This window comes from Rhopilema esculentum, chromosome 13, assembly GCF_057945365.1.
Source record: "Rhopilema esculentum isolate cy_ngs chromosome 13, ASM5794536v1, whole genome shotgun sequence".
Classification (NCBI taxonomy): Eukaryota; Metazoa; Cnidaria; class Scyphozoa; order Rhizostomeae; family Rhizostomatidae; genus Rhopilema; species Rhopilema esculentum.
Window position 1 is genome coordinate 342,569 of NC_142827.1, and position 25,285 is coordinate 367,853.

General features: G+C 37.3%; 3 protein-coding genes across 3 annotated transcripts; 2 read left to right on the plus strand and 1 right to left on the minus strand.

The window, feature by feature from the left end:
• The first annotated feature begins 15 nt into the window (after positions 1 to 15).
• On the plus strand, positions 16 to 5,954 carry LOC135692069 (uncharacterized). The gene has a single exon (XM_089112046.1). The coding sequence runs from the start codon at positions 3,108 to 3,110 to the stop codon at positions 5,952 to 5,954; it is 2,847 nt and encodes a 948-aa protein (XP_088968172.1). The 5' UTR covers positions 16 to 3,107.
• A 198-nt stretch (positions 5,955 to 6,152) lies between these two features.
• On the plus strand, positions 6,153 to 13,958 carry LOC135692066 (uncharacterized). The gene is made up of 2 exons (XM_065210089.2): positions 6,153 to 12,313; positions 12,587 to 13,958. Exons 1-2 carry the CDS (start codon positions 6,162 to 6,164, stop codon positions 13,152 to 13,154), a joined length of 6,720 nt encoding a protein of 2,239 aa, XP_065066161.2. The 5' UTR covers positions 6,153 to 6,161; the 3' UTR covers positions 13,155 to 13,958.
• Positions 13,959 to 14,376: 418 nt separating this feature from the next.
• On the minus strand, positions 14,377 to 23,644 carry LOC135692308 (alpha-L-fucosidase). The gene is made up of 9 exons (XM_065210417.2): positions 23,382 to 23,644; positions 22,412 to 22,553; positions 19,719 to 19,825; positions 19,062 to 19,192; positions 18,565 to 18,698; positions 17,658 to 17,758; positions 16,654 to 16,786; positions 15,363 to 15,533; positions 14,377 to 14,938 (listed from the first exon to the last, which is right to left on the minus strand). Exons 1-9 carry the CDS (start codon positions 23,608 to 23,610, stop codon positions 14,695 to 14,697), a joined length of 1,392 nt encoding a protein of 463 aa, XP_065066489.1. The 5' UTR covers positions 23,611 to 23,644; the 3' UTR covers positions 14,377 to 14,694.
• Positions 23,645 to 25,285: the final 1,641 nt, after the last annotated feature.

Sequence of the window (25,285 nt, forward strand, 5' to 3'; positions counted from 1 at the left end):
GTGCACGGATCCACATTGCGACCCTAACTACTGACAGAAGGTCCTCTATTCTTGTTCTATGAAAATAATTCCAAAGCACTTCTATCAAAAAAATGATATATAGTCTGAACATGACTGAAGGTCTCTGATATAAGTTTATTTCCTATTCGGCAAATTTGCTGGCTGAACACTAATCTTCTACCTTCCTTGACGTAGCGCTGAGAAGCATGTTTCTGTAAACTTGTAGAAGTGAAGCTTTCTATTTGCAGCTCCATCGTTGTTGGTCGAGCTGCTGTTAGGAAACTCCGCACCTGAGGCGGACTTAGATGCTCTCTCCATACGGGAGAACCCAAAACTCAGAAGAGCGCCACTATTGAAAAAGGTAAGGTGAAAGCCGCAGTATCGACTGGCAGCAAAAATATTTGAACTATAAAATTCAAGGGACAGCTGGAAAGTGAGTCCGGAGCATTGACAACATCGATTTAGAACCAAGGGTCCTAGGCACAGTGAACAAACATTTTATCATGATTATGCTCCATAGTTTTATTTGGTTTGACTTGAAGATTGAAAAACTATAATTGCGAGAAATCGAGCACGGTTTAACTTAAAAACATAAGCATCGAGATAGATTAAGTGGCTTTGCAATGGGCAAAGGCAATTTTTGCTTAGTTGTGCAAAATTCAGAATAAATTAGCAGGCAACATCTCTAATTAGATTAAAAACTTTTATCTAAAAAGTTTTGTTTTAATATCATACTTTAATGTGCATAAATATACCAGATTGCGTGCGGTACAATATAATGCTATAATAACGAATGTAAGTGAATTCTACCAGGAAAATTTTTCTTTCAATAAATAACGGCGTTTTGAGCATAGCCCGTTATCAAGTATATAACTACGTAAGCCCGTATTCTAGTGTATTACTTGATAACGGGCTATGCTCGAAACGTCGTTATTTATTGAGAAAAAAAATTTCGATTTTCGTGCATCCTTATACCAAGTACCGTCGTAACCTTGTCCGATGCAGAAGCTTTGACGAAATCAATTCGGTTTATTTGCCTCAAGAAATCCTTTCCAATTTTCCCCTTGGAAACCTTCATACCTCCTATGCCTTTTCACGTTGGGCCTCATTTTAACCTGATTCTCGTTCATCTCATGGAGATGGAGGGAGCACAAAATTTCTAAAAAAGGGCGCCAGACCTACTTCAACTCGGAAGAGGTTGCCACTGCCCCCGCCCTCCCCCTTGAATCTGGCACAGGCGTGCTTTACAAAACAACAACATTGAAATTGTGTCAATCTACAAAAGGCAGGAACAACGCAAAACGGCGGACAGTTGAAATCAGGTAAATCAAATCCAGATTCATTCAGGCAAACGCAGACCTGACGAGTTCACGCTATGGGAGGTGTTGGTAAACGGCTGATATTTTTTCCCGGCTATTTTATTCATATCTTCTTTCAGTACTTGAGTATCAGTATCATTTGAACAAAATCACTTGATGTTGACAAGGCCGACCATTTTGAAACTTTGCTGTTAAAGATGTTTCCAGTTGGGGATTGGCTGCAATTTGAAATGTATCTTCTAAAATGAAAATGGTAAAACTTAAAAACTTATTGCATTAAATGGGGTTGGGGGCTACAGCGTGCTAGGCTCTAGTGTGCCAGGTCTATAAGTGTGCTTGACTATGTAAATTGACGTTTGTGTTCAAAGCTTTTTTGGCAGTGATTCTAGTTTGTTGTTCCTGTATAAAAACATGTTTGAATTTCTGTAACAGCAATCCAAATTTTAACTATTCCACAAGGAATGTATTATATTTTCCCCTTAAAAGTCACATTTAGCCCCAAACGCTCCAGATGTAGAGGGTAGCTGGTAGGCCTGTAGGAAGTAGAAAATATTACTTTTTCATTCTGAAGATCTGGACCAAGTCATTTCGTTTGCATGATATTTCACACTACAGGTTGTTTATGATTACAAAATTTTGCAGACACTTTCGCGAAGCGCTCCCAAGTGACATTTTCACTTTGAGGACTGGTACCAAGTTCTTTTAGAGGTATTTTTCGGCTTGGTTCTCTTTCGAGTTTTATTTCACACCTCAAACTACATAAGTTGAGAAGTTTTCATGCTGGTATCATATTTTGCGCGATTGTTCTGCCATCAGATCTGACTAATGGAGCTCATGCCTTCAAAAATTTTCAAAGATTGCTTCATAAATTTGAACAGGTGTTTACTCTCCATCTCCATTTATTGAAAAAACTTTACTGTGTGATGTTATTCGTTTGATTTGAAACTAAGTATATCTTTATAAATGAATCTGTAATTATTATCATTCTTCTTTTTCTTGCAATTATTTTTATCAACCTTTGGTATCTGTCTGTCAGTATGATCTATCGTTGTTTTTCATCATAAGCCTTTATCCTAAACTTTAGGGGTCGGTTTCCCAAATTTTCATTGAAATTTTTCATCTGTCTGTTTCTCACATTCTCCTAGTATATTGTACCATTTTCCAATTACATTCCCCCATAACATTCTTCCGCTATATCCTCCCGTTACATCCTTCAATAAATTCTGTCATTGCAACTTCCGAATTCATTGTCGTTTTCTTATCTTTCAGGCAGTTTCCATGCTTCTCTTGTCGGAGCAGTGTCGTTTCTAAATTTTTGTGGATAACTCCTTAAATCAATGCTGTTTTGCTGTGAAGGCAGTCGCGATTGATTTGGCGCAGTTAAATAACTTAAGAAAATGAAGACGAGGCTAATCTGACGTAACAAAACGAGGATGGTTAATTAGGCGTCATATAATGTTGGCGTCGCAACATTTTCTCACTTTTAATCGTGTTCTTTGAGAGTACGGTCGATTCTTTATTTACGGGAGAATTTATTCTTTATTATATTAGTACAGAGAAAACTTTTGAAGATTTATTGGCTGGTTTTTATAAATTATCGAAAGGAGGTAGGTGATTTTGTGTCAACTTTTTTGCAATAAACGAAGAACCGTAAGGAAAGTGCGATAAATATGATTAATAAAATTCCAGTGATTACATTAGGCAAAAAACTTGGCATAGTACCTTAGAGCCGTCTTGTTCTACATACTAAACAGTTTTAAATGACTTTACAAAAGATCGATCAGTATAATGACAGAAAGGAGTAAATCCGATATACGTCGTAGCAATATTTATACATTTTCAACATTTTCTAACCCTAGGAAGGACTGTTTGGGTTCCCGAGCTCCTTGTGGAAATCGCAAAGGAAGATTTAGTGTCGTGAAAATGCCGTGGCCCGAACTGGATTTGCAAGGGCATCTGGAGATGCAAAATCAGAGGCAGCCAGTTAACAGAAGGCAAGAAAAATACACAGACAGAGATAGAATCTATGATGGACAGGCACGTAGAGTTATGCAGGACAACACTTTCGAGGGGGTTCGCAGCTTCTTTTACCCCTTAAGAAGTGTTGACTGTAGGAGGGATGACCAAATGACGAAGGTTGATATTGAGCAGCTTATAAGAGAGGAAATACAGAGCTACAAAGCGAGTAGAGCAGTAGCAGAGGGCAATTACGAGAGACCAAGTGCGATTGGAAAACTGCAAATTGATACTGAGCAGCTTGGAAAGGAGCAATCGCAAGAGCCCTTCGCATTAGAGGGAGACTACAAGGCACGTAGAAGAGTAGATGAAATAAAATCTTATCAGCAAGCCGTTGCAGAAAGCAGCGAAACGATTGCAAGGCTGAACTGTGATCTTGCACAAAGAAGGGAAGAAGCAAAACATTTAGAAAATGAGCTAAACAAAGTCTGGAAAATCGTAGATGAAAACGAATGCAGTTGGCAATTGGATAAAAAGAGGCTGGAAGGAAAGATTGTAGCTCTACATAAGAACATCCATAAAAACAAGCAAGATAGAGAGTTTGCTAAGAAAGAGGACCAGAAAAAGAGGATTGCAAAATTAGGAAAAGCGAGATTGGAGGTTGTTGAAGTTAATTTGACTACACCAGGACATGAAAAAATTTGTGAATGCAAAGATACCACTGTTACATATACTGCTAATGGTGGCAACTCTGTCACTGAAGAGACGAAAAAGGAATCAGAAGTTAAATGCGAGATGCAGAAAAGAAAGAGAACAATACAGGAAAAGTTACCAGAAAAGGAAGAGATAGAACAGGCTTCATCATTGACCCATCAGGATGAAATAGCTACGCAAGGTGCTGAAGCCGACGACAAGAGCATAATCAAAGCTTTGCTTTCTGATATGGAAGGGATGAAAGCAGAATATGAGAGTAAAGCTCTTGTTGCAGAAACGAAATTGAAGTTGGCAACAAACAAGCTAGAACAAGCCAAGGGGAAGCAAAATAAGATAAGGAAAAAATTGAAGGCAACTGAAATCGAAAATTTACATTTGCAGCGAAGCATCGGTGAGACAGTAGAGGAAAATGCTGAAATGAGAAGGAATTTAGCACAGAAAGAGGCTAATTTAAAAGAGATGCAGCAAGAGATTGCTGAAATACCACACGCAATGAGAATAACCATAAGAAATGAAAGTGTAACAAAGACCGAAAAAGTGAGCGAAGAAGATGACATTCTCATGAAAGGTGAAATAAGCTCTAATTATCGTACTATGCAGGGGAGAGAACTGGAACGACTTATTTCAGAAAACAAACTGTTGAATATGAAGATACCCAAGCTTGAAGAAATTAATGCCGATGGGAGCAAAATTATGGATGAGATTCTCGGGAGACAGATACAGTTAATGAAAGAAAATGTAGAGCTTAGAAAGAAAGTTATGGTTGATGAATTTGCACAAAAGCAGAAAAGTCACATGATAGCAGATACCAGTACACAGACAGAGAAAACAGAATCAAGTTTGGCGCAGAAAGCAGAGCTGGAACAAGGGACATTTGAATCGGAAGCAAGCGCGTACTCATCTAGTGAACCAGTTTTTAAAAATATGCAAACGATCCAGTTTGCAAGGGAAATTTATATTTTTGAGAACCTAGTTCACGAAACAGTAAAAATGAATAGAGGAGAAATGCAGACACTGATGGATAAAATGACAACATACCAGAATCGACAGGATTTCCAGAAGAAAGAAGCGGAAACCCAGGTGAATAAAGAAGATTTGAAAAAAATGAAAGACTTTGCGGCTGCATTTGAAGAACTGCTAAATGAAAACAAAAATTTTGTAGAAAAAATGCAGCATATGTCAAATGCCATAGAAATTTATCGTAAGAAGGAAAAACATTCAAAACATCGCATCGAAAGGCTGAAAAAGCTTCTAGAAATCAGTAAAGAGCACAAGAATGACAACATTTCAAATCAAGAAATGACTAGGCGGTGCAGAGAAGAGTCTACAGTCAAATTCAGCATTAGAAAAGATAAAGGTTTGAATGAATGGATGGCTAAAGAGGGCGACGAAGGCGAGGGCTGCAATATTATGATCACGGAAGAGGCCCTAGCACAAGGAAGAAGAAAAAAGCTAAAAAGAATGAGAAACAAACAAAGACAACAGGAAGATACAGAGAGTAAGTCTGGGAGAAGATCCTCTTCACCAAAAGGTATGAGGTGCATTAATGAAGGTCATGTAGACGCAGATAAACGATCAATGGTGAATGGATCAGGTCAAATTGTCGCAATCAAAGATCGTCTTGATTCTGATAATAACATTTTGAAAGATAGAAATGTCGACTCTGACATTGATTTCATTCAGCGTGCTAAAAAGTCTAGGAGAAAAGTCGATGGAAGGAACCAAGGAAAAGAAGGCATAAAAGGGAATCGAGATTTGTCAGAGAGTCAAACTTTGGATCTTGAAGCAGCTAAAACAAAAGAGGGAGTAGATGGAGAACTACACCAGGCTTTGTCAAGGAGGTTCTTCAGGCAAAAAGAAAATGGAAAAGAAAAACAGATAGCGATGGCAAAAGGAAACCGAATAGAAATGGATCGTCCTTTTGATGGAGGTATGTTAAAAAGCCTGCTTTCTTTAATAATATGAACTCAGCTTGCAAAGATATTCATATTCACAGTTTTAAGCCGCCTCCCTCCTATCTATTATCTGTATTAGCGTGTAGTCGATAAATGATATTCAACAACATGAATAAACTTTTCTATACACAATAAATAATTGTATCTAAGTAAGTTATTTTATTCCTTTTAAATAGATACTAAAGATCACAGGGCCAAGGCCGGCCATACCGCCGAAATGACAAGTTCAAACAACCGAAATAACCAAATGCAGTTCAGTTTCGATATTTTGGATAAAGATGACGATGAAATAAGTCTGGGAGAGTTTTCTCCTAAGCGAGAAAAAAACTCGCCAAGGCAACGGAAATCTCATATAAAAAATGACGCGCAAATGCGTAAGGCTGACATCATAGGAAGTGATGATAAAACTCCATTCTTAGTGACACGTTGCGTGGGAGAAAATGATAGCCAGACTAATCTAGTAAAGATCAAGAAACAGCTTTTTTGGGAAAATGAGAAATACAAAAGAGTGGGCATCAACAAGGATGCAAAAAAGATGGTTAAAAGACTGAAACGTGAAGATGAAAAAAAGGGCAAGAACGAAGGTCTTGGAGGCAACGGCAATGTGAGTAGGGATATCAATAAAGGAGCAAGAATGGCTGGTTTGAAACGAAAGATAGCTTTGCGATTAAAAGGAAGAAAAAAGGAGAAACTCGAAAACAAAGAAGACCATCCCAATTCATTAAGCACTGAGACGGTAAATCTCCAACCGTCTCTTCCTGAAAGGTATAGGAAGGATAAAATTAGGCAGAAAGGAAGCTTTAAAGATGGAAACAGTAAAAATTTAAGGGCAGATACAGAGCATCTGGTATCTGAAATCCGATATGAAGAATGCAAGGAGAGAAAAGCTGAAACAGGAAATGGATTTGATGAGAAAGAAGTGCGTTTCACAGATAGCGAAGCCAGTTTTGAAGGTGGTGGTGATGGTGATCGTCGACGTAATCATCATTTACAGAAAAGCTCAGAATTCTCTTTTTCAGAAGAAAATTACGATTGTAATTATGATGTTCACGCTGAAAACTATACAGAAGGTAGATCTGCTGATGGAAATACGAAGAAGGTAGTGACGTTTGCGGACAACAGTGACTTGTTAGCTGTAGACAACTACCACGATCCCTATGTTAACTACCACGATTCCGATAGCAGCAAATCTACAAAGAACGCTAAGAAGTGTGGAAAGAAAAGACGGACCATTAAAGGCTTCAAACTAAGATGGGTAGGATTTGGATCAAAGAAAAGCAAGAAGGATAGGCAAGAAAAAGAAAAGAAGACAAAAAAGAACAGTAAAAAAGAAAAGAATAAATCTGAAAAGAGCTCCACGGATGTTACAGCAGATGAGTGGGAGGCTACAAGCATGACTGCAAAAGGGTCCTTGAATCGAACGAGGAAGGAGAATAACAGCATTGCAAAAAACGCTGCCGAAAAGAACGAAAAACTTCGAACAAAGGAAAAGAAGATTGCAAAAGATGGAACAAAAGTAAAAAAGCAGCAAGCTAAGCTTGAAAAACGGAGACTAAAGTCAGAAAAGAAAGAAAACCAGCTTAAAAAGAAAGAAATAAAAGCACAAGAAAAAATGAAAAAGCAGCAACGGACTGTGGAAAACTTGAAGATAAAACTTCAAGAAGAAGGAAACCTGGTCAAGGAAGGAGGAAAGAAGAAAGCTGAGAAACTGCAGGCAAAAGTAGACAAAAAACAGCACAAGGCAGAGAAACTTTTGAAGAAGAGGCAAGAAAAACTAGAGAAAGAAAAAGCAAAATTGGAAAAAAAGGAAGCAAAACTTCAGCAAAAACAAGCAGATAAACTGGAAAAAGAGCGGGTGAAAATTCTCAAGGCAAAGGATAAGCACAGTGGAGAAACAAAAGAAAAATATGACGATAAAGCAAAGGAATTAGGAAAGATAAAGAGAAAAAGCTCAGGCAAAAGATTCCAAAAAAGTAAACGTGGATTTTCAATCAAGTTTATTGGGATGAAACCTAATAAAAAGAAGAAAGAAAAAACAGATCAAAATGGTGTCAATTTGCCTAAGAGTGTCGATGAAAATGCATTGGCGACATCGACAGTTAACGGGAATGATGCAGCGGAAAAGATTACTTGCTCCGAAAGCAATGGTTCTTCCCCATTATTTGTTGACGTGGTAGAGCGATTTTGCTGTGATGATGATTCTGATGATGAGGTATTGAAAAGGGAAACAGTAACTTTTGCACCCCTTAGGCCAAGAAAGCCAATAGATCGCGATACAAAAACGTTGTCAGAATTCGCAAATGCTCCTGAGAGGATTGATGGGAAGAATGCAGTGGATGAGATTTTGGTAATAGATACTGGAGAAGAAAAATTTTTTTCCGCCAGTGATAGAGAGGATAGCAGGGAAGATAAACATTGTGATGTCCTTTTGGTAAAAGAATATAGTAACGGAAACTTTGATGCTGGTGGAACAGGAATATCAAGCAAGGATATACGTCAGAGATACCTAGTTTCAGAGGATGACGATAGTGATATTAACATTGAACTTTTTACGCCTCAAAATTTGCAACGTCGTGAAAAGGATGACAGCGAAAAAACGAATGAGATAAAAGAACCGATGATAACATGTCTCAAGGGAGAGGACAAAGGAAAAGAAGACATTTCTCAACAAGAAATTGCGTCAAAAAATCTTAAGCCAAAGAAAAATGCTCGTAGTGAAAAAATTGAAGCTATGATTCATAGAAAAAACATTAACTTCACAGAAGAGACAATTAAACATCTACAAGAAAAGATATTTATTCTTGAGGCCGAAAACGCAGATCTTAAGAGATGTTCACAGGCAACAAACAAAATTCAGCAAACCTTTGACGATACAAGTCAAACAAACCTAGAGCCACTACTCAGAGATTTTGAGGAATGTTTGGCCGAAACAACTCAAGAATTCGTCCGAGCAAGACAAGAGGCAATAAATGCAGGAATCGAGCTTGAGAGTGCAAACAATCAGGTTGATGCAGCGATGCACGAGGCAAGAGTTTCGAGTCGCGCAGCTCAAGTTGCAAGAAGTTTGGTACGAGTGGCAAAGGAAGAGACCGAGGCAGCTAAGAATGAGGCAAATACTGCTGTGATCAAGGTTGAAGAGGCAGAAAAAGAGAGGAATGAGTACAAAAGGAGGTTGGAAGAAATTTCACAGGATTTGGAGAAATTGAGAAAAGAGAATCGGGAGCACGAAGCAGCAGGGCATTCTAAAGAAAGGAATGACAAAGTACCACAAGGGAGTTACGAAGAACAAAGAAATGAGGATGAAACATCGAATTCTGAATGGGACGAACCGGAGCAGATTCTGCCGACTGTAAATGCCGAGAAGCGTATAAATGAAATGATAGAGAAAGAAAACTGTACAGTGGAAGCATATGATAATTTGCTCGAAGCAAGAGAAGAAGAGCTACACATTCTACGAGAGCACAATGCAAAGCTGCAAAGAAGCAACGAGTCAATGGAAGCAAGACTATTGGAACTAGAAACAGCAGAAGAAAATTTTTGTAAAAAAAGACAGGATATATTGTCTTCTCAAAATGAAGTAGAAGCTTTGAGAAAAGAGAACAGCGAGCTGAAATCAAGTCAAGACTCATTGCAAGGGCAGGTATTGGAACTGGAAGTGGCTCTGCAAATGGAAGAATCAAAAGTGCAGATAGACAAAAAGACTGCTTCACACCCAGATGACCAGGAATATGAGGCGGAAGTTCTTGCAAATCTACTGGAAGTAAAAGAACAACAGTTACGTTCACTCCAAGAGAATTACTCAAAGCTACAATCTAGTAAAGAGTCTATGAAAGAAAGACTTCTTGAATTGGAGATAAATCAACAAGTCCTTCATTTACGAGAAACCGAATTGAGCAAAATCGAAACAGAATACAAGGAATTGAAATCACAAGAAGAGAATGTAAAGGAAAGGCAACTTGAAATAGAGATAAGGGAGCAAGCATTAGAAACTTCTGAGAAAGAAATCGAGCTTTTGAAAAACGAGAACAGCGAGCTGAAATCAAGTCAAGACTCATTGCAAGGGCAGGTATTGGAACTGGAAGTGGCTCTGCAAATGGAAGAATCAAAAGTGCAGATAGACAAAAAGACTGCTTCACACCCAGATGACCAGGAATATGAGGCGGAAGTTCTTGCAAATTTACTGGAAGTGAAAGAACAACAGTTACGTTCCCTTCAAGAGAATTACTCAAAGCTACAATCTAGTAAAGAGTCTATGAAAGAAAGACTTCTTGAATTGGAGATAAATCAACAAGTACTTCATTTACGAGAAACCGAATTGAGCAAAATCGAAACAGAATACAAGGAATTGAAATCACAAGAAGAGAATGTAAAGGAAAGGCAACTGGAAATAGATTTAAAGGAGCAAGCTTTACGGTCGGCACAGACGAATGCCCTAAAAGGTTACTCTGAACAGGTTGATCATTCACAGCCGAAAGCATTGGAGAGCAATTTTGAAAGCAGAATAGTTGAAGAGAAGGAGGTACAAATTCTAAAAGAGTCAAATGAACGATTGAAAAACGAAAACCAAGTCTTGTGGGCAGATGTCAGCAAACTTGAATCACAACTAGAATCTATGAGAGTTACCTTAGAATACTTTCAAGAGCAAGGAAATGAACAGGCCAGTACAGGCAACCAATTGGGAGAGAAGGAGGTACAAGTTCTAAAGGAGTCCAATGATCGATTGAAAAACGAAAACCAAGTCTTGTGGGCAGATGTCAGCAAGCTTGAATCACAACTAGAATCTATGAGAGTCACCTTAGAATACCTTCAAGAGCAAGGAAATGAACAGGCCAATACAGGCAACCAATTGGGAGAGAAGGAGGTACAAGTTCTAAAGGAGTCCAATGATCGATTGAAAAACGAAAACCAAGTCTTGTGGGCAGATGTCAGCAAACTTGAATCACAACTAGAATCTATGAGAGTTACCTTAGAATACCTTCAAGAGCAAGGAAATGAACAGGCCAATACAGGCAACCAATTGGGAGAGAAGGAGGTACAAGTTCTAAAGGAGTCCAATGATCGATTGAAAAACGAAAACCAAGTCTTGTGGGCAGATGTCAGCAAACTTGAATCACAACTAGAATCTATGAGAGTTACCTTAGAATACTTTCAAGAGCAAGGAAATGAACAGGCCAGTACAGGTAACCAATTGGGAGAGAAGGAGGTACAAGTTCTAAAGGAGTTCAATGATAGATTGAAAAACGAAAACCAAGTCTTGTGGGCAGATGTCAGCAAGCTTGAATCACAACTAGAATCTATGAGAGTCACTTTAGAATACTTTCAAGAGCAAGCAAATGAACAGGCCAGTACAGGTAACCAATTGGGAGAGAAGGAGGTACAAGTTCTAAAGGAGTCCAATGATCGATTGAAAAACGAAAACCAAGTCTTGTGGGCAGATGTCAGCAAACTTGAATCACAACTAGAATCTATGAGAGTCACTTTAGAATACTTTCAAGAGCAAGCAAATGAACAGGCCAGTACAGGTAACCAATTGGGAGAGAAGGAGGTACAAGTTCTAAAGGAGTCCAATGATCGATTGAAAAACGAAAACCAAGTCTTGTGGGCAGATGTCAGCAATTTTGAATCACAACTAGAATCTATGAGAGTTACCTTAGAATACTTTCGAGAGCAAGCAAATGAACAGGCCAGTACAGGTAACCAATTGGGAGAGAAGGAGGTACAAGTTCTAAAGGAGTCCAATGATCGATTGAAAAACGAAAACCAAGTCTTGTGGGCAGATGTCAGCAAACTTGAATCACAACTAGAATCTATGAGAGTCACTTTAGAATACTTTCAAGAGCAAGCAAATGAACAGGCCAGTACAGGTAACCAATTTGGAGAGAAGGAGGTACAAGTTCTAAAGGAGTCCAATGATCGATTGAAAAACGAAAACCAAATCTTGTGGGCAGATGTCAGCAAACTTGAATCACAACTAGAATCTATGAGAGTTACCTTAGAATACTTTCGAGAGCAAGCAAATGAACAGGCCAGTACAGGTAACCAAATGGGAGAGAAGGAGGTACAAGTTCTAAAGGAGTCCAATGATCGATTGAAAAACGAAAACCAAGTCTTGTGGGCAGATGTCAGCAAACTTGAATCACAACTAGAATCTATGAGAGTCACCTTAGAATACCTTCAAGAGCAAGGAAATGAACAGGCCAATACAGGCAACCAGTTGGGAGAGAAGGAGGTACAAGTTCTAAAGGAGTCCAATGATCGATTGAAAAACGAAAACCAAGTCTTGTGGGCAGATGTCAGCAAACTTGAATCACAACTAGAATCTATGAGAGTCACTTTAGAATACTTTCAAGAGCAAGGAAATGAACAAAGGTAGGGTTTTGGGTGTAGCTGTGCCAAAACAATTTTAAATCAAAGAAAATAGCATAGACTTTGTATAAACTGAATGCGTAATCGAGAAATAACTTTTATTATGCCTCACAAAAACCTCATACTGTTGACATATATAAGGCAAAATTGCATGTACTTTAAAGTTTCATTGTCTTCACTATGTTTGATATATCAAAAGTCGTTCCGGAAATACGTACTCACCTTGGGAGAAAAAAATTCAAATAAATCTTTGAACATCTCTTATCCTTTATAAAGGGAGACAACGAGGGCACTGCATGATCCTGCCGACACTGCATTCACTCTGAACCAATATACAGCTGACATGGGTTGCGCGGAAATACCTGACGCATGCACAGATGACGAAGAACGAGAGTCTGAAAATGAAAGTGTGATCCACTCCTATCCTCATTATCCTCACGACGATAATTCAAGTGTAGGCGAGGAAGCTGAAAAAGAGAAGAAAGCAACCGATTTTAGAGAATCAATATCAAATCAATCCGCGCAAACAAGTTTGGTATCGAGAGGGGATGAAAATGATCCTCTTTCAGTTGCATCTTTACTTCGTACTGGCTTTCCATTCAAACGCGATAGCAAATCCATGTCGTTGCTGAGAAAATCATCGAATTCATGCCTGGTGCCCATAGGAGGAGATATTAGTGGTAATCCAAAGAAGTCAAAGAAGAGTCCAAAAAAGCTGAGTAAATTCTTTTTGACGCCATCAGAACAGACAGTGAAGAACTGTCCAGCATTTGAGCATTTCAGTCCGTTGCCTACACTGCAACCAGTTTCAAAGTCTAGGAAACAGGATGTCGGAAGCAATTAAAGATTCAGACATATTGACGACGGACTTATTTCTCAAAGAATTTTTAGATTTATTGTAATTGGTACTAATTCATATTGTAGAACACAATTTTATTTTTATTATTGAATTCTATCCCCTTTAAAGTGTTCTTCTTTTCATTTATATATTCTCGGAGATATCTACTTTATAAGACACGTAAACAATAAAAATTCGTTTAGAATCAAAGAAACCCACAAAACGATACTAAACAGGTAGATAATCCTGCTCAACGGATTATGATATTGTTGTCCTGTAACAGCTTTCGATATTAATAACAATTCATAAAGCAGAACCGATAAGGTGATAAGTTTTTTAAGAGGGAAAGGATTATTTCCAGGTAATGGTTCAAAAACTCCCCTGAGACATTAAAAAATGATAATGTTTTCGAAGTAAGAAAATTGGATGTAATGAAGAACAGTCTGTGGCACCAAACGTAGCTAGCATTGCAACGCACCCCTGAGCCTCATCTGGTATCACAAGTAAATAAACACTAAATAAATAATACTCAGAATGTCGTTCACTACAAAAGATTAAATACCAATTAGCAGTTATGAAAAGAAGCAGTGTATAGTTAGTATACAATAGTCTAGCCCAAACATTATCGAAGAATTTATCTAAGTTACCGAGAAACACACGAAATCAAAGTAATAGTATAAACTCAAAAAGACCAAAATCTTTAAAAAAATCAAAATTAATGCAATGTAGAATAACAAATTACTCACAATGGACTTGCCTCCGTAGCTATATATCGCCTTAACAAAGCATTTGAAAAAAAACTATAACAGGCACGTGCTGCAAAATGTAATCAAACTATTCTTCTTTCGGGAAACGCCCTCTTTCCTCTCCTTAAGTCTCTGCGTGATTTGACTTCACCAAAAGCGTATGCACAGCATATAGCCATGAAGACTGGATACGAGACTTTGCCATGTTTGTTTAAACAGGCAAAAGAGTCTTGGAAAACGGTAAAAAAATTAGACCTTGCTTGCTTGTCAACAAGAGCGTCGCAAGAACATCACAGCTGTTTGCACGTAACACAGTCTGTCTAAAATTGACGGACAACTCATTGTTTATATTTTTGCTTCTATTTTCTTTCTAGCAGTTACGTAACAGTATCATTATGATCTTCTAAACTTCATTTATAAAGACATTTCTCGACTTCGGCTGACATCTTTTGACAGAAAACTGACGAAAAAGTATACGCGACTCAAGCAAAATGAGCAGATAAATCTACATTTCAGGACAAGTAAACACGATCTTCTACATGAAAACGATAAAAAAATTACATGATTAGGCAAAAAGTCTCTATGGTCCAGAAGTAGATTATTCCTTTTTAGACAGTGCATCCACATGTTACAGTCCTTCAAAAATCAAGATCAGAATCAGATGATGTGATTGGCGTCTTATTTCTAGATAACCGTTGTTAATTGAAGCTCAATCGTTGAAAATTAAGATACGTTCACAGATAATCATCCATGATTTGTATGATTATAAATCATATGATGACAGAAACGATCAATTTCATTCATGTAACTGTATGCAATTTTAGCACCCAAGTGTGATGGCAAGGGAGCTCTTGCGGCCTGATGTTTTTGAGACTGATTTCCATGCCTGCTTGTCCACTCTTGTGCATCCACAACAAATCCTTCTTTAAACCAAGCATTGTAACTTTCGTTCCAAAAGACGCCACTGGGTCGGATAGAAATACGACATCGTTTTCTGGCCATTCCAGTACGAAGGCGTACACATTGGAATCCTTGGTCACATACCTGAAAGGAGCAAACAATGGAGAAACAATGGAGCAAACAATGGAGAAACAATGCAAAAGCAGGCAAGAAGCATCAATAATAGGATTACCGTAGTTGAAAAGGAAAGTGAAACGACCAAATAAAATAAAGGGATCCGCTAAACAAACATCCGGTATATATGTATTATATTGGTGTCCGGTATAAAGGTACGGAATGTATTTAGTAGAGCAGTAATAAGTTCTTACAACAAGAAAATTGGAGATAACTCTATAGATTAATGGAGGTTAATGGAACGGAGGTTTTTTCGTTTTCTCCTCTAACCCTAAAGAACATTCCGTTATTTAAAAACAAAGTAGTTTTTTCCTACAAGGGAAAACGGCCACAGACTGATTAATTAGCAAGGCGTCTCAACAAAAGTAGGGTTAAAACAAAGAAAGGCGCGCACCATATTCCCGGCGTTACTGTGTCATTCTGTTTTCTCCAAGGCTTCGTGGCGTAGACGCCTTCACCATTTACTTTCAGCCATGCACCAAAGCCTCGTAGTCGTTCTTCATATATTGGCGTTATTCTTCCGTCTGCTGTTGGCCCGATATTCATAACGAGATTGCCACCGCAACTGTGCAAAAAAACGTTTTTAATGACAATGAAGAAATTTTGGTATTTAAAACGGTAACGAAAATTATGCAGTCTGTGTGAACGCTCTTCAACAGTATTGCATATGGATGCATTTTCTAAAAGCGTGACCTTTAAACCGTGCGCTAAACATTTCTCATGGGCTAAAGTGAAAACGCGGATTTTCAGCACAAAAACCAAAAGCTTACATTTTTTGTGTGCAGCGTGATCACTTTTGAGCAGGCCTTGAAAAAAAGATTTTTCTTCCTGGCAGCAAAATAAAAAATTCAAGATTTCCTGCGAAGCTTTGACAAAGTTTCCAGCCACTGACATATTTTAAGTTGCTTGATTTGTTTAAACATTTGTCCTAAAAATAAACTGCCATACTAAAAAAGAACTCATTGCTGGTCCTCGATTTTTGATAATAGCTATTCGAACAGCAACCATTTTGTTTATACTGTATTAGATGATCAAGAAGAACGTGGCAAAGCACAATACTCATAGTTTGTTTTCAAGGTTAAAGTTAGAAGATCTTAAAATCTATAATAACTTTGATTAAATTTGATATCAGTATTAGCAAACTAGATACTTTATAAGTATTGATGCATCCTACATCTTGCTCTGGGTTTCGATTTGTTGCTATCATCAAAGCTAGTAGTTCGTACAACATGTAAGAATACTTTTTTCATTTCTCAATGTTTAAAATTACTGTTTTAAATCGGGGTTGGTGCTAGAGGCAAAGATGTAAGACCAAAACGCTTACATTCTATAAGGCAAGTGATGAAAAATGTATGCGAATGCCAGTAGCAAAGTACGAATAACAATGGACACATCCACACAGGGTTTGGGGCATGTTCACCTTCAAAACAAGATTGGCTGTCTTTAAGTATTTTACATATATAGAATGGCTAATGTAAAAAGGAAATGAACTTTGTTTTAGCTTGCTTGAATTAAATTAGTAGCTGAAAATCATGCCCGGTAATTTGGTACAACAAACGCTGATAATACCAGATGATTGTATTGTGTGTTAGTGGTGCACCACAAAAATTATACAGTATGTGTGTATATCACAAGAAAACAGCGTTCTTAATATGGGGAGGTCAGATGCTTCTTAATGAATGTACCTGATCGTTTCCGCAAGCAAATCTGTTAAATTCTTTACAGTCAAGTAATCGCTAAGCGGTGCATTTCTTCTGAAGCCCCAGGAATAGTGATCAATTGTCATATCATTTTCCCATTTGAATGACAGAAGTTTACCTAAAAAAAGCAAAACAAACGACGATTGCAAATGCCTGTACCAGAGGTGTTTTTAAATACAGTAGAAACCCGCATAAAAGAACCTGTTTTTATAAGAACATTGAGGCTGAAATTCAGTCTTTAAAACCCCACAATTAAGAACCCCCAGGAGGCTGAAATTTGGAACGGTTCTTATATATATAAATACATATATAAGAAAAAAGGGTTTTTTGTGAAAATCTGGTATGTTGCATTCTAATTGGACAATCTCACAACACAAATTCATTAGATTGGTTGAAATTTAACATAAAAAAGCTGGTTTAAGTGTGTCCATTAGAATTCTTGCGGTGGAAAACATTGTTAATGTATGCAAGGCCTGTACATATATAAGTGCCCTGTTAAGAACCTTTGAGACTGGAATTTAGAATAGCAGCCTGTTAATTAAGAACCTATTCAGGCTGCCAGAAAAAACCTCGGTTCTTTTAAGCGGGTTTCTACTGTAGATTTCCAAGCCATAATATAGTCTGTGACTGTTTTCAACTGTATACCCAAATGAAGAAGTATATTGCAATTATATTGGCGCTTTGTTTCACTAATTTTGATACGAAAATTTTCATACACAACAAATTGTCGAGAATCATCTTTGGTAGATTTTAGACCAAAGGGTTTATTTCTGTATAAAGAAGTTGTACAGCATATAATGGAACACCAAAGAATTCAAAAAGTTGAATAGAAGTAGAGAAAAGTCTATAGGGAAGCTGTTCAAATACAAAAGCTTTTTCAATGCAACAGAAATTTGCTGAATTCCTAGACAAGCGAAATATCTTAAGTAAAAGCAAAGCTAAATAGATTTTATACATAAAAAGGAACATTAGCTATAGTAAACTGATACCCGGATCAAAGCGATCACGACCACATGTCTTTACATCCCCATGCTTGCAGTTGGCGTCTTTACCCCACCTGTCATTCACTAAAATGTCGTCTTTCACCGGGCTGCAATAAAAAGGTTAACATTAAATTGAGAGTTCTCTACCTGACATAATTTGCCGCTTTCATTGACTAATTTATTTTGATTCAAGAAAAAGCTTAAGGTTGCCCACTGCAATTTGACTTATCAAAGATAGTGATTGGTTAAGATATTCTAAACCAACATTTTTAAGCAGGAAATTCTAAACCTTGGTTTGAGTCTAACCACGTGAAGGGAGAGAGTCTAACCACGTGAAGGGAGAGAGTCTAACCACGTGAATTTAAAAGACGTACTCTCGAGTCCGGAAAAGAAATGGGGTTTGAAATAAACATGGTGGGTGAAAATTTCCCAAATCCTATTAAAAGGGGTGAGTGGATATCGGCCCCGTTTAATTAAAATGGAAGGAGACAGCGGTTTCTTAAACGTATCTTTAGCAAACAGTTTGATAGAAATGTTCGTTTCTAACAATATTTTCTTTCTTTTTTGTTTGTTATTGATGCGCTTCCATAAGCCTTCGTTGTATATACCTTTCAGTTTTTAATACAAAAAATAATAAACTGGTCAAGAATAAGGATGTCATGGATTTTTTCCCACAAAGTTAATAGACGGGTGAGACACTTATTCCGGACGCGAGAGCAGCAGTTTTAAAAAATTGGGGCAGCGAATAACAGCACAGTAACCAGCACCAGCATGCATTGCGAACAGACAATCAACTTTCAAACGCTTTGCTCAGTGGATGCTGCTGGGAATACAAAAATAAAAACTGGACGGAAACATAATGATTAAAAGAGGGCAGTAGCCATTGGAACTAATCATATGAGCAGATATGAACCTGTCGTTATAAAGCCAGGCAAGGAATTCTTTGCTTTGCCAGTAGTCTGAGCCTGCATCCCAGTCTCCATCAGACCATATATAGTGTGGCTTAAATGTATTGACCATGTCATATAGCTGAGGCAGCAAGATTGTCTGCGTCAAAAAAGAAAAGTGTTAATTATGTTAATCAAACTAAATATGTTTTTACAGATCTCCTCACATTGTTCATTAAATTCAGAGCTTTGATTCACCACTGTTGCCTAATAAAACTTGGAAAATACCATTTTTTCTAGTTATATATTGTTCTATACCCATATGCAAAGTATTAGCTAGCCAAAGATCACTAAAAAATCAAGTCTCGCTTTTTAACAAATATTCTTGGATGTTTGCGATACGTTTTGAAGCAAATGACAGAAATTAAAATTTTATGACATTGAAAGTGTTAATTGAATGTCACTATAAGTTTTCCACAACGCAATCAAGTTGAGCAGAATTAAGAAATCAAGCAAAACCCACCTTAGGATATTCCAGTGTTTGGAAGCCATTGCTTTTGTCCTTCAGAAACAACGGGTGAAACCATTCAAACAGAGAGTGGTACAAGCAGAACTTGATATCGGTTTTACTTCTGATTTTTGAAGACAACTCGGCTTGAAATCAAAGACTTTGTTACTAAATGAAACATGAGTTGCTAAAGAAAACATAAAGATACGACATCAAATGGAGAGGAGGACTTATTTGAAAACGTAAAGAGAGACACATCCATTTGAAAAAGGGATAAATCTCCATCCTTGTTTTGTAACTAAAAATATTGTAAGTCATTTGCCAATCGAGTTTACATAATTGCTCTGCAAATTTCTCCCCTGTAAAAACTTTCTGAAGCTTGAAATTGATTCCAAAACACATGATAATAGAAAATGGAAATAGTTTGCAAGTAAATCTTTGACATTTTACTTTCCTTTAAGTATGAATTGGAGGGCTTGCTAGACAAAGGAGCCCCATTGTAATCCATGAAAAAAATTATTCATTTTTTAAAATATAAACCCTTTTTAAAATAATTCTTTTTCCTAGATTTCAAATTTCAAACAACAGTACCTCTATGAAATTATTTATGTAGATACAAAATATTCAAAGATTCATTCACATTCATAGAACGAAAAATAAACAACTTGTTACCAATGATATCCCTGTGAGGTCCAGTGTCTACAGAATTCCAATTCCATGAAATATTTGATTTCCAATTTGTGAAACCATCGTGATGCTTGCTTGTAATGATAAAGTACCTAATAAAAACATGATTTACAGTGATTATATACATGTAACTCTGTTCCTTAGCAACAAAAGACAGCATTAGAATTTGCACACTAAGTACACTATAAATATAAATATAATATACATTGCATATAAATATAAACAAATAAAAGAACATTATTTTTAGAAACGGTGTAAAAAGCTTTATATTTGAACATGATTTCGCTCTAAGTTGAAACTAAAATACAATTTAGTAATACTTTTTACTTAAGAGAAGAAGTGATTATTCTTTTATTATTCTTTGATCGCTTTTTGGACAAGACTTCTGCATTAGAAATTGAGGCAGTGTAAGAAGGTGGACAAGAAGGTGGGAAGATTGTATAAAAGAAGTTAAGAAGGAGAAAGGAGTTTGGGAAGAAAGTGCTCGGCAGAGCTGAATGTTGGAGGAGGATTCACATCAGGGACCCTGGCAAGCGTGTAGGAAGCCACAAGAAAAAGAAGAAGAGAAGAAGTATAAGGGAAGAATAAGAAGCTAACCAGGACGAGGGTGGGTGGGAAAAAAAGTAGGTGCTATTGAAGGCAATAAAGCCTAGCATATTACAGAGCCCATGACTAAACGACTCATGTCCATGACCTGTGCAGACAGGGGCGGACACTTGGTAAAATATTGGGGAGGGGCAAGCCTACTGTTTTAATAAGATAATGTCACATTTCTCATTGTTTTTTAACAAAGAACCATTGTCCTCTAAAGTATTGGGGGGTTGCCCCCCTTGCCCTCTCAGGTGTTGCCATTGTGTGCAAAGCAAAAGGTCACATGTAGAGTAGAGGATGCTGACATCTTAAAGGCCAACCATCATCATGCATCAATCTAAGCCCAGCAGTCCTTATATTTAGACTATCATATTGAGACACAGTCACAATGAACCCTTTCTGTCAAGAAATAATACCAATTAAAGTTATTCTTGAAAACAACATTTACTGCATCGGAAATACCAATCCTTGTTTGATATTTCTCTTGGCATCACTGCTTTTCTAGCAATGTACAAAGGGTAGCCAGTTTGTACTCGAAGGCAGTCTGCCCCTATAGTGCTCAACTTTATTTTCGCAGGAGTGAAATTCATGCACCGTTGACCTTGATCAATAATTAAACGATTTAAACAAATCAGAGCCAACTTTGCTTCGAGAACATTTGAATTCCTGTTGAAGTGAATCTGTGGCTAGAAAAATTTGGTTTGTGTGACAGATATATCAACAGTAAAAGAAAATGCTTCCATAATCATCTTTCAATTCCAGTAATTAAATCTCCTTGCCATTTCCAATAGCTTTTTGCTCGCAGTTTCGAATGTTGTCCACTGTTGCAGCTAGGCCAACCAAAGCGATCAGAGTAATCCGTTAAGGCAGGAAGACCAATTGTTTATATTAGTCAATCATTGAGGGGGACAGTCTGCCTTTAAAAAGCCTGGTTTTCATATATCACAATTCATTTGCAATGAGCCACTGTGCAGTTTACCGATGGTCTATGACATTCTATTGCACTCTGCAATAAGATATAAAAAACTGGGCCATTGGGAACCATTGGTATCCATCCTAAATCATTTCAAAAGTCAAAATAATTTGACTTTCCAGATGCTTCCTGATAAACAATAGCAAAAAGAACAATAGATCAGGAATGTTATGTAACAACTTTACAAAAGAGAGGCCATTTTAACAAAAGTGCGAGTAATGACAAACTTTTTTAATTAATGACAAGTTAATATGGTGATTCAAACTGTAAAAAAAAGAAGCACAGTATCAGTGTTGTGCATTGCTAAACATTTTTGAGTGACTGGGGGAATTAAAACAGCAAATTACAAAAGTCTCTAGCTTTCAATTCAAGTTGAATGGTATCTTGACTTTGAAAAATTGAGACTACATTTTTTCAAAAGTTCGTATTATGAAAGGGTACTGGGAAATAAGATTACTTTGCAACAAACATAGCTTACTATAAATGCTGAAATACATCATTGGATTATTTTTGGTGTATGTTGTATGCATAAAATCACACAAAAATTTGAGCATGTTTATACTTTTTCCTTCTTCTACTTACACAAATGATCTCCAAATTTCTTTACTTACTGGAAGGAACATTCTCTGCCCTGTAATCTCATTTCCTACACCAGCGTTTAAAACTGGCCCAATTTTGCAAACTGTAAATATTTTCTGAACCCAGAATCATAAAACCCAGAATCTCCCCAAAGTCGTCAAATGCAAACTTTGATTTGTAGTTGCCTTGGTGTAGTTTCCTGTTTCGGTGCTCAGATGTTGTTTAAGCATCAGGGACAATCCCAGACCATCAGTGATAGTCACAGAGCATTGGCAATGCTGTACATCAGGGATCATTGCTGATGAATTACGATATGAAAACCTGGCTTTAAGTGGGAGGAAATGTGGAATATAATATTCTTAGAGCTGAAAACAAAGCTTTGCTGTTGCTGCCCCTGAGGAGAATTGAAACATATCAAACTTGTTGCTCCATTTCTATTTTGCTGAGTTTTTCTCTTTCATATTCTCTTTTCATCCTCTATCAAAAAAACATTCAAAAACTTGGTAAAAATAACTACTTTTTGTTCAATACTTACTTAGCACCAGATGCATTGAAAATATCAATCCATTTATCAGCATCAAACATTTCTGCCCTAAACTGAGGTGCAAAATCTTCATACTGAAATCCTGGTCTGTAATTTTTTTTCATAAAATCTATCCACTTTTGTCTTTTCTCCCCTAAAGCAGGAATGGAAATAATATGTCAGTTAATGCTGTTGGATTGGATTTAAGCTTCTGGAAATCAAATTGACAAAAATTGTAGAGGAATTACACAATTTGTCTGCTCACATCCCTTTATCAATGAAGAGGCACACTATGGCTTCCACATCAAACAACTAACGAATAACTGAATACCAAAACAAAATGTGAATCAAACTGGCAATTTATCATTTCCTCTAACTGGCTTTATTTTTAGTCATTATCACTGACATGGCCATAATACAGATAGGTTGTTGCATAATGCGGAAAAATATGGCATTCTTGTATCTGAAAATATTTTTGTATCTGAAATATTGAGGGTCAAGTTTAAATTGCTTTTCACTAGAAAATGAAAGATGGCTAGAAGTATACTTGGACTAGATAGATGGCAAGCTGATATAATGTATTTGTCATCACTTCCCATAACGTAACTGATGCCATATAGGCAGAGCTGTACATTATTTTGGTTCATAGAACTGGATGTTTCTAAGTTGCTACCCTGAGCTTCATGCTTAATGCAGTCATGAGGCAACTGTAGAATCATTTGCACATTAAGTAAATTCTATAAAATCATATAATCATTCTTGCTGTCATTGCTGTTACTTTGACTTGGAATATCTACATACAGTTCTAGTGGGATATAATTTGCCTTTGGACTATGTGTATTGCAGTATTCTGCAACCATGTCCATTAGCTTTACTGACTATGTTCATTTTTCATCTGCAATTTTAAAATGGATTTCCAAATGAAATATTGATTTCTAAACAAACTGGATGTCAGTAGCTGAAACAAGTACTTCCGGCTTACCTCGCCAAGCCCACCAAAACCATTCTCCAAGAACCCCATCGGTGCCAAACGCTGGAACAGAATAAACTCCCCAGTGTACGAATAGCCCGACTTTGGCTTCATCAAACCATGCTGGACCTTGATGTTTATCAAGTGACTCCCAGGTTGGCTCAAATCTATCTGCATAAGAATTTACAAATAGAAAAATAAGCAATGCAGCTAAGACGGGCCAGACTCTCCTCATATCCATCTTTCCTTCCTTAGTAGACTGAGCCCGGTTCTTTGTTTTGAAACAACACCGTCTTAACCAATCAGCGTCGCAGTGTAATGGCACATGCGCATTACTAACAGTTTTCGCAAATGGCCTGGAAAGGCTTAGGCCGCGGTCACACTATGCTTTTAAGCATGCTTTCTTAAAAGGTGTTGTACTAAAGGTGCTTTCTTTAGTGTCTAAATGTAGCATTTTGGCCTTTCTAACCATTAAGGGTTCATTCCTTAAACATTGACACGCTAAGTAAAAAACCAATTATGAATTGAAAGGGCAATACCACACAGTGTAAACTCAAATGTCAAATATGATCAGCTAACATAACGATTAGCAAAGAAATTTGTTTGAAGGAGAAAGTTTCTCAGTAGTGCTATGCCCAGACAATTTAGCGTTCAGGAAAAAGTGACCAACTTTACTTTTTTGATCGAATCTTGTTTCATAGAAAATTCATATACACTCTTAATGGTAAGAAAGTGAGTGCAAATAATGGCATGAAAGTATAAGGAAATTAAGTTTACGTAAACTAAGATTTCTGGATTTCGCATTTTTGGTGATTCCGTGAGCATCTTTCCACGAGCCGATTATAGATTAATCTGCAAAAATGAGCTACAGATTCTTTTGAGCTCCTCATAACAATAATTTCAATTTATAAAATTTCCTCTAATCTATAAGAATTTTATAAGACTTGCGTGGTAAATATAGATGGGGGCCGCCGAGAGGTTGCAGAGGCCCTGGGGCCAGACGGTAAGACGAGGCCCTTGTGAGCAAAGTGAGCAGAAAATTTTTGCGACCACACCCTTCAAATTAGTATAAAATGCATCTCAGAAAATTTCTTGCAGTCATTTCTTGCAATCGTTCAAAGTTTTTACTAATTTTAGGCATATTTTTGCTACACTTGATCAATTCCATTCTTAAATCGGAATTCATTACTTTATATGGCCACCAAGACCTTGAAGCCCTGTAGCAATTTGCCCCCCTTGCCCCCCCCCTCTTGGCGGCTCTGAGTATGGCTAAGTATGCAAAATACTGTAAACCCTTGAAGTTTCTCTAATTGGAAGGATTCTCTAATTGGCTCAAATATTAACTATCGCAAAACATCCAGACCTATCATCAGTGAAACTTGATATTTATTGGTTAAAAATAATCTTCCCGAAAAATCAAAGCCCTTTTAGCGAATAGTTGTTCTAAGTATAGTGTATATGTATTGTTGTAGTGTCTTTAGCTTTAGGAACGTCATGCGATGAGCACTGTATTCGGAACACTAAGATGGCTACTAGCTAGGCTCGTACCAGGCTTGAGGTATACTTCGGCTACAAAAACGCTATAGTAAGTTACGAGTCTGAAATGTTCAATCGATTTCATCTTTGAGAATTCCATTGGTTGGCGGCAACTTACAGCCGTTTGCTAGCTTCTTCAAGCAAGTTATTTGCAACTTTCTTTTGTAAGAACCAGTAAATTTGAGTTCAGGCTGGCTGTTCTTAATCTTTTCGAAAATCTGAGGCTGGATTGTTCTTAATTTGTTCTTAAATTAATAGGGTGTAAGCAGTGCGATTGCTAGCGTTTTCGTTCCAGGAAGGTGTTCAGGCTTCATTTGCTAACAAAGTGGTCTCCCGAACAAAATTCCTGACGGTTAAGACGATATACCCTGACGATTCAC

Excerpts from the sequence above, each read along its gene's own strand:
- LOC135692069 (XM_089112046.1), top strand. The coding sequence starts at position 3,108 with ATGACAGAAAGGAGTAAATCCGATATACGTCGTAGCAATATTTATACA.
- LOC135692066 (XM_065210089.2), top strand. The coding sequence starts at position 6,162 with ATGACAAGTTCAAACAACCGAAATAACCAAATGCAGTTCAGTTTCGAT. Across the intron at positions 12,314-12,586 it reads GAGCAAGGAAATGAACAAAG|GGAGACAACGAGGGCACTGC; the intron begins GTAGGGTTTTGG and ends TCCTTTATAAAG.
- LOC135692308 (XM_065210417.2), bottom strand. The coding sequence starts at position 23,610 with ATGGATATGAGGAGAGTCTGGCCCGTCTTAGCTGCATTGCTTATTTTT. Across the intron at positions 17,759-18,564 it reads GCCTGGCTTTATAACGACAG|CCCGGTGAAAGACGACATTT; the intron begins GTTCATATCTGC and ends TTTTTATTGCAG. Across the intron at positions 16,787-17,657 it reads TCGTGATCGCTTTGATCCGG|GTAAACTTCTGTCATTCAAA; the intron begins GTATCAGTTTAC and ends TGCTTTTTTTAG.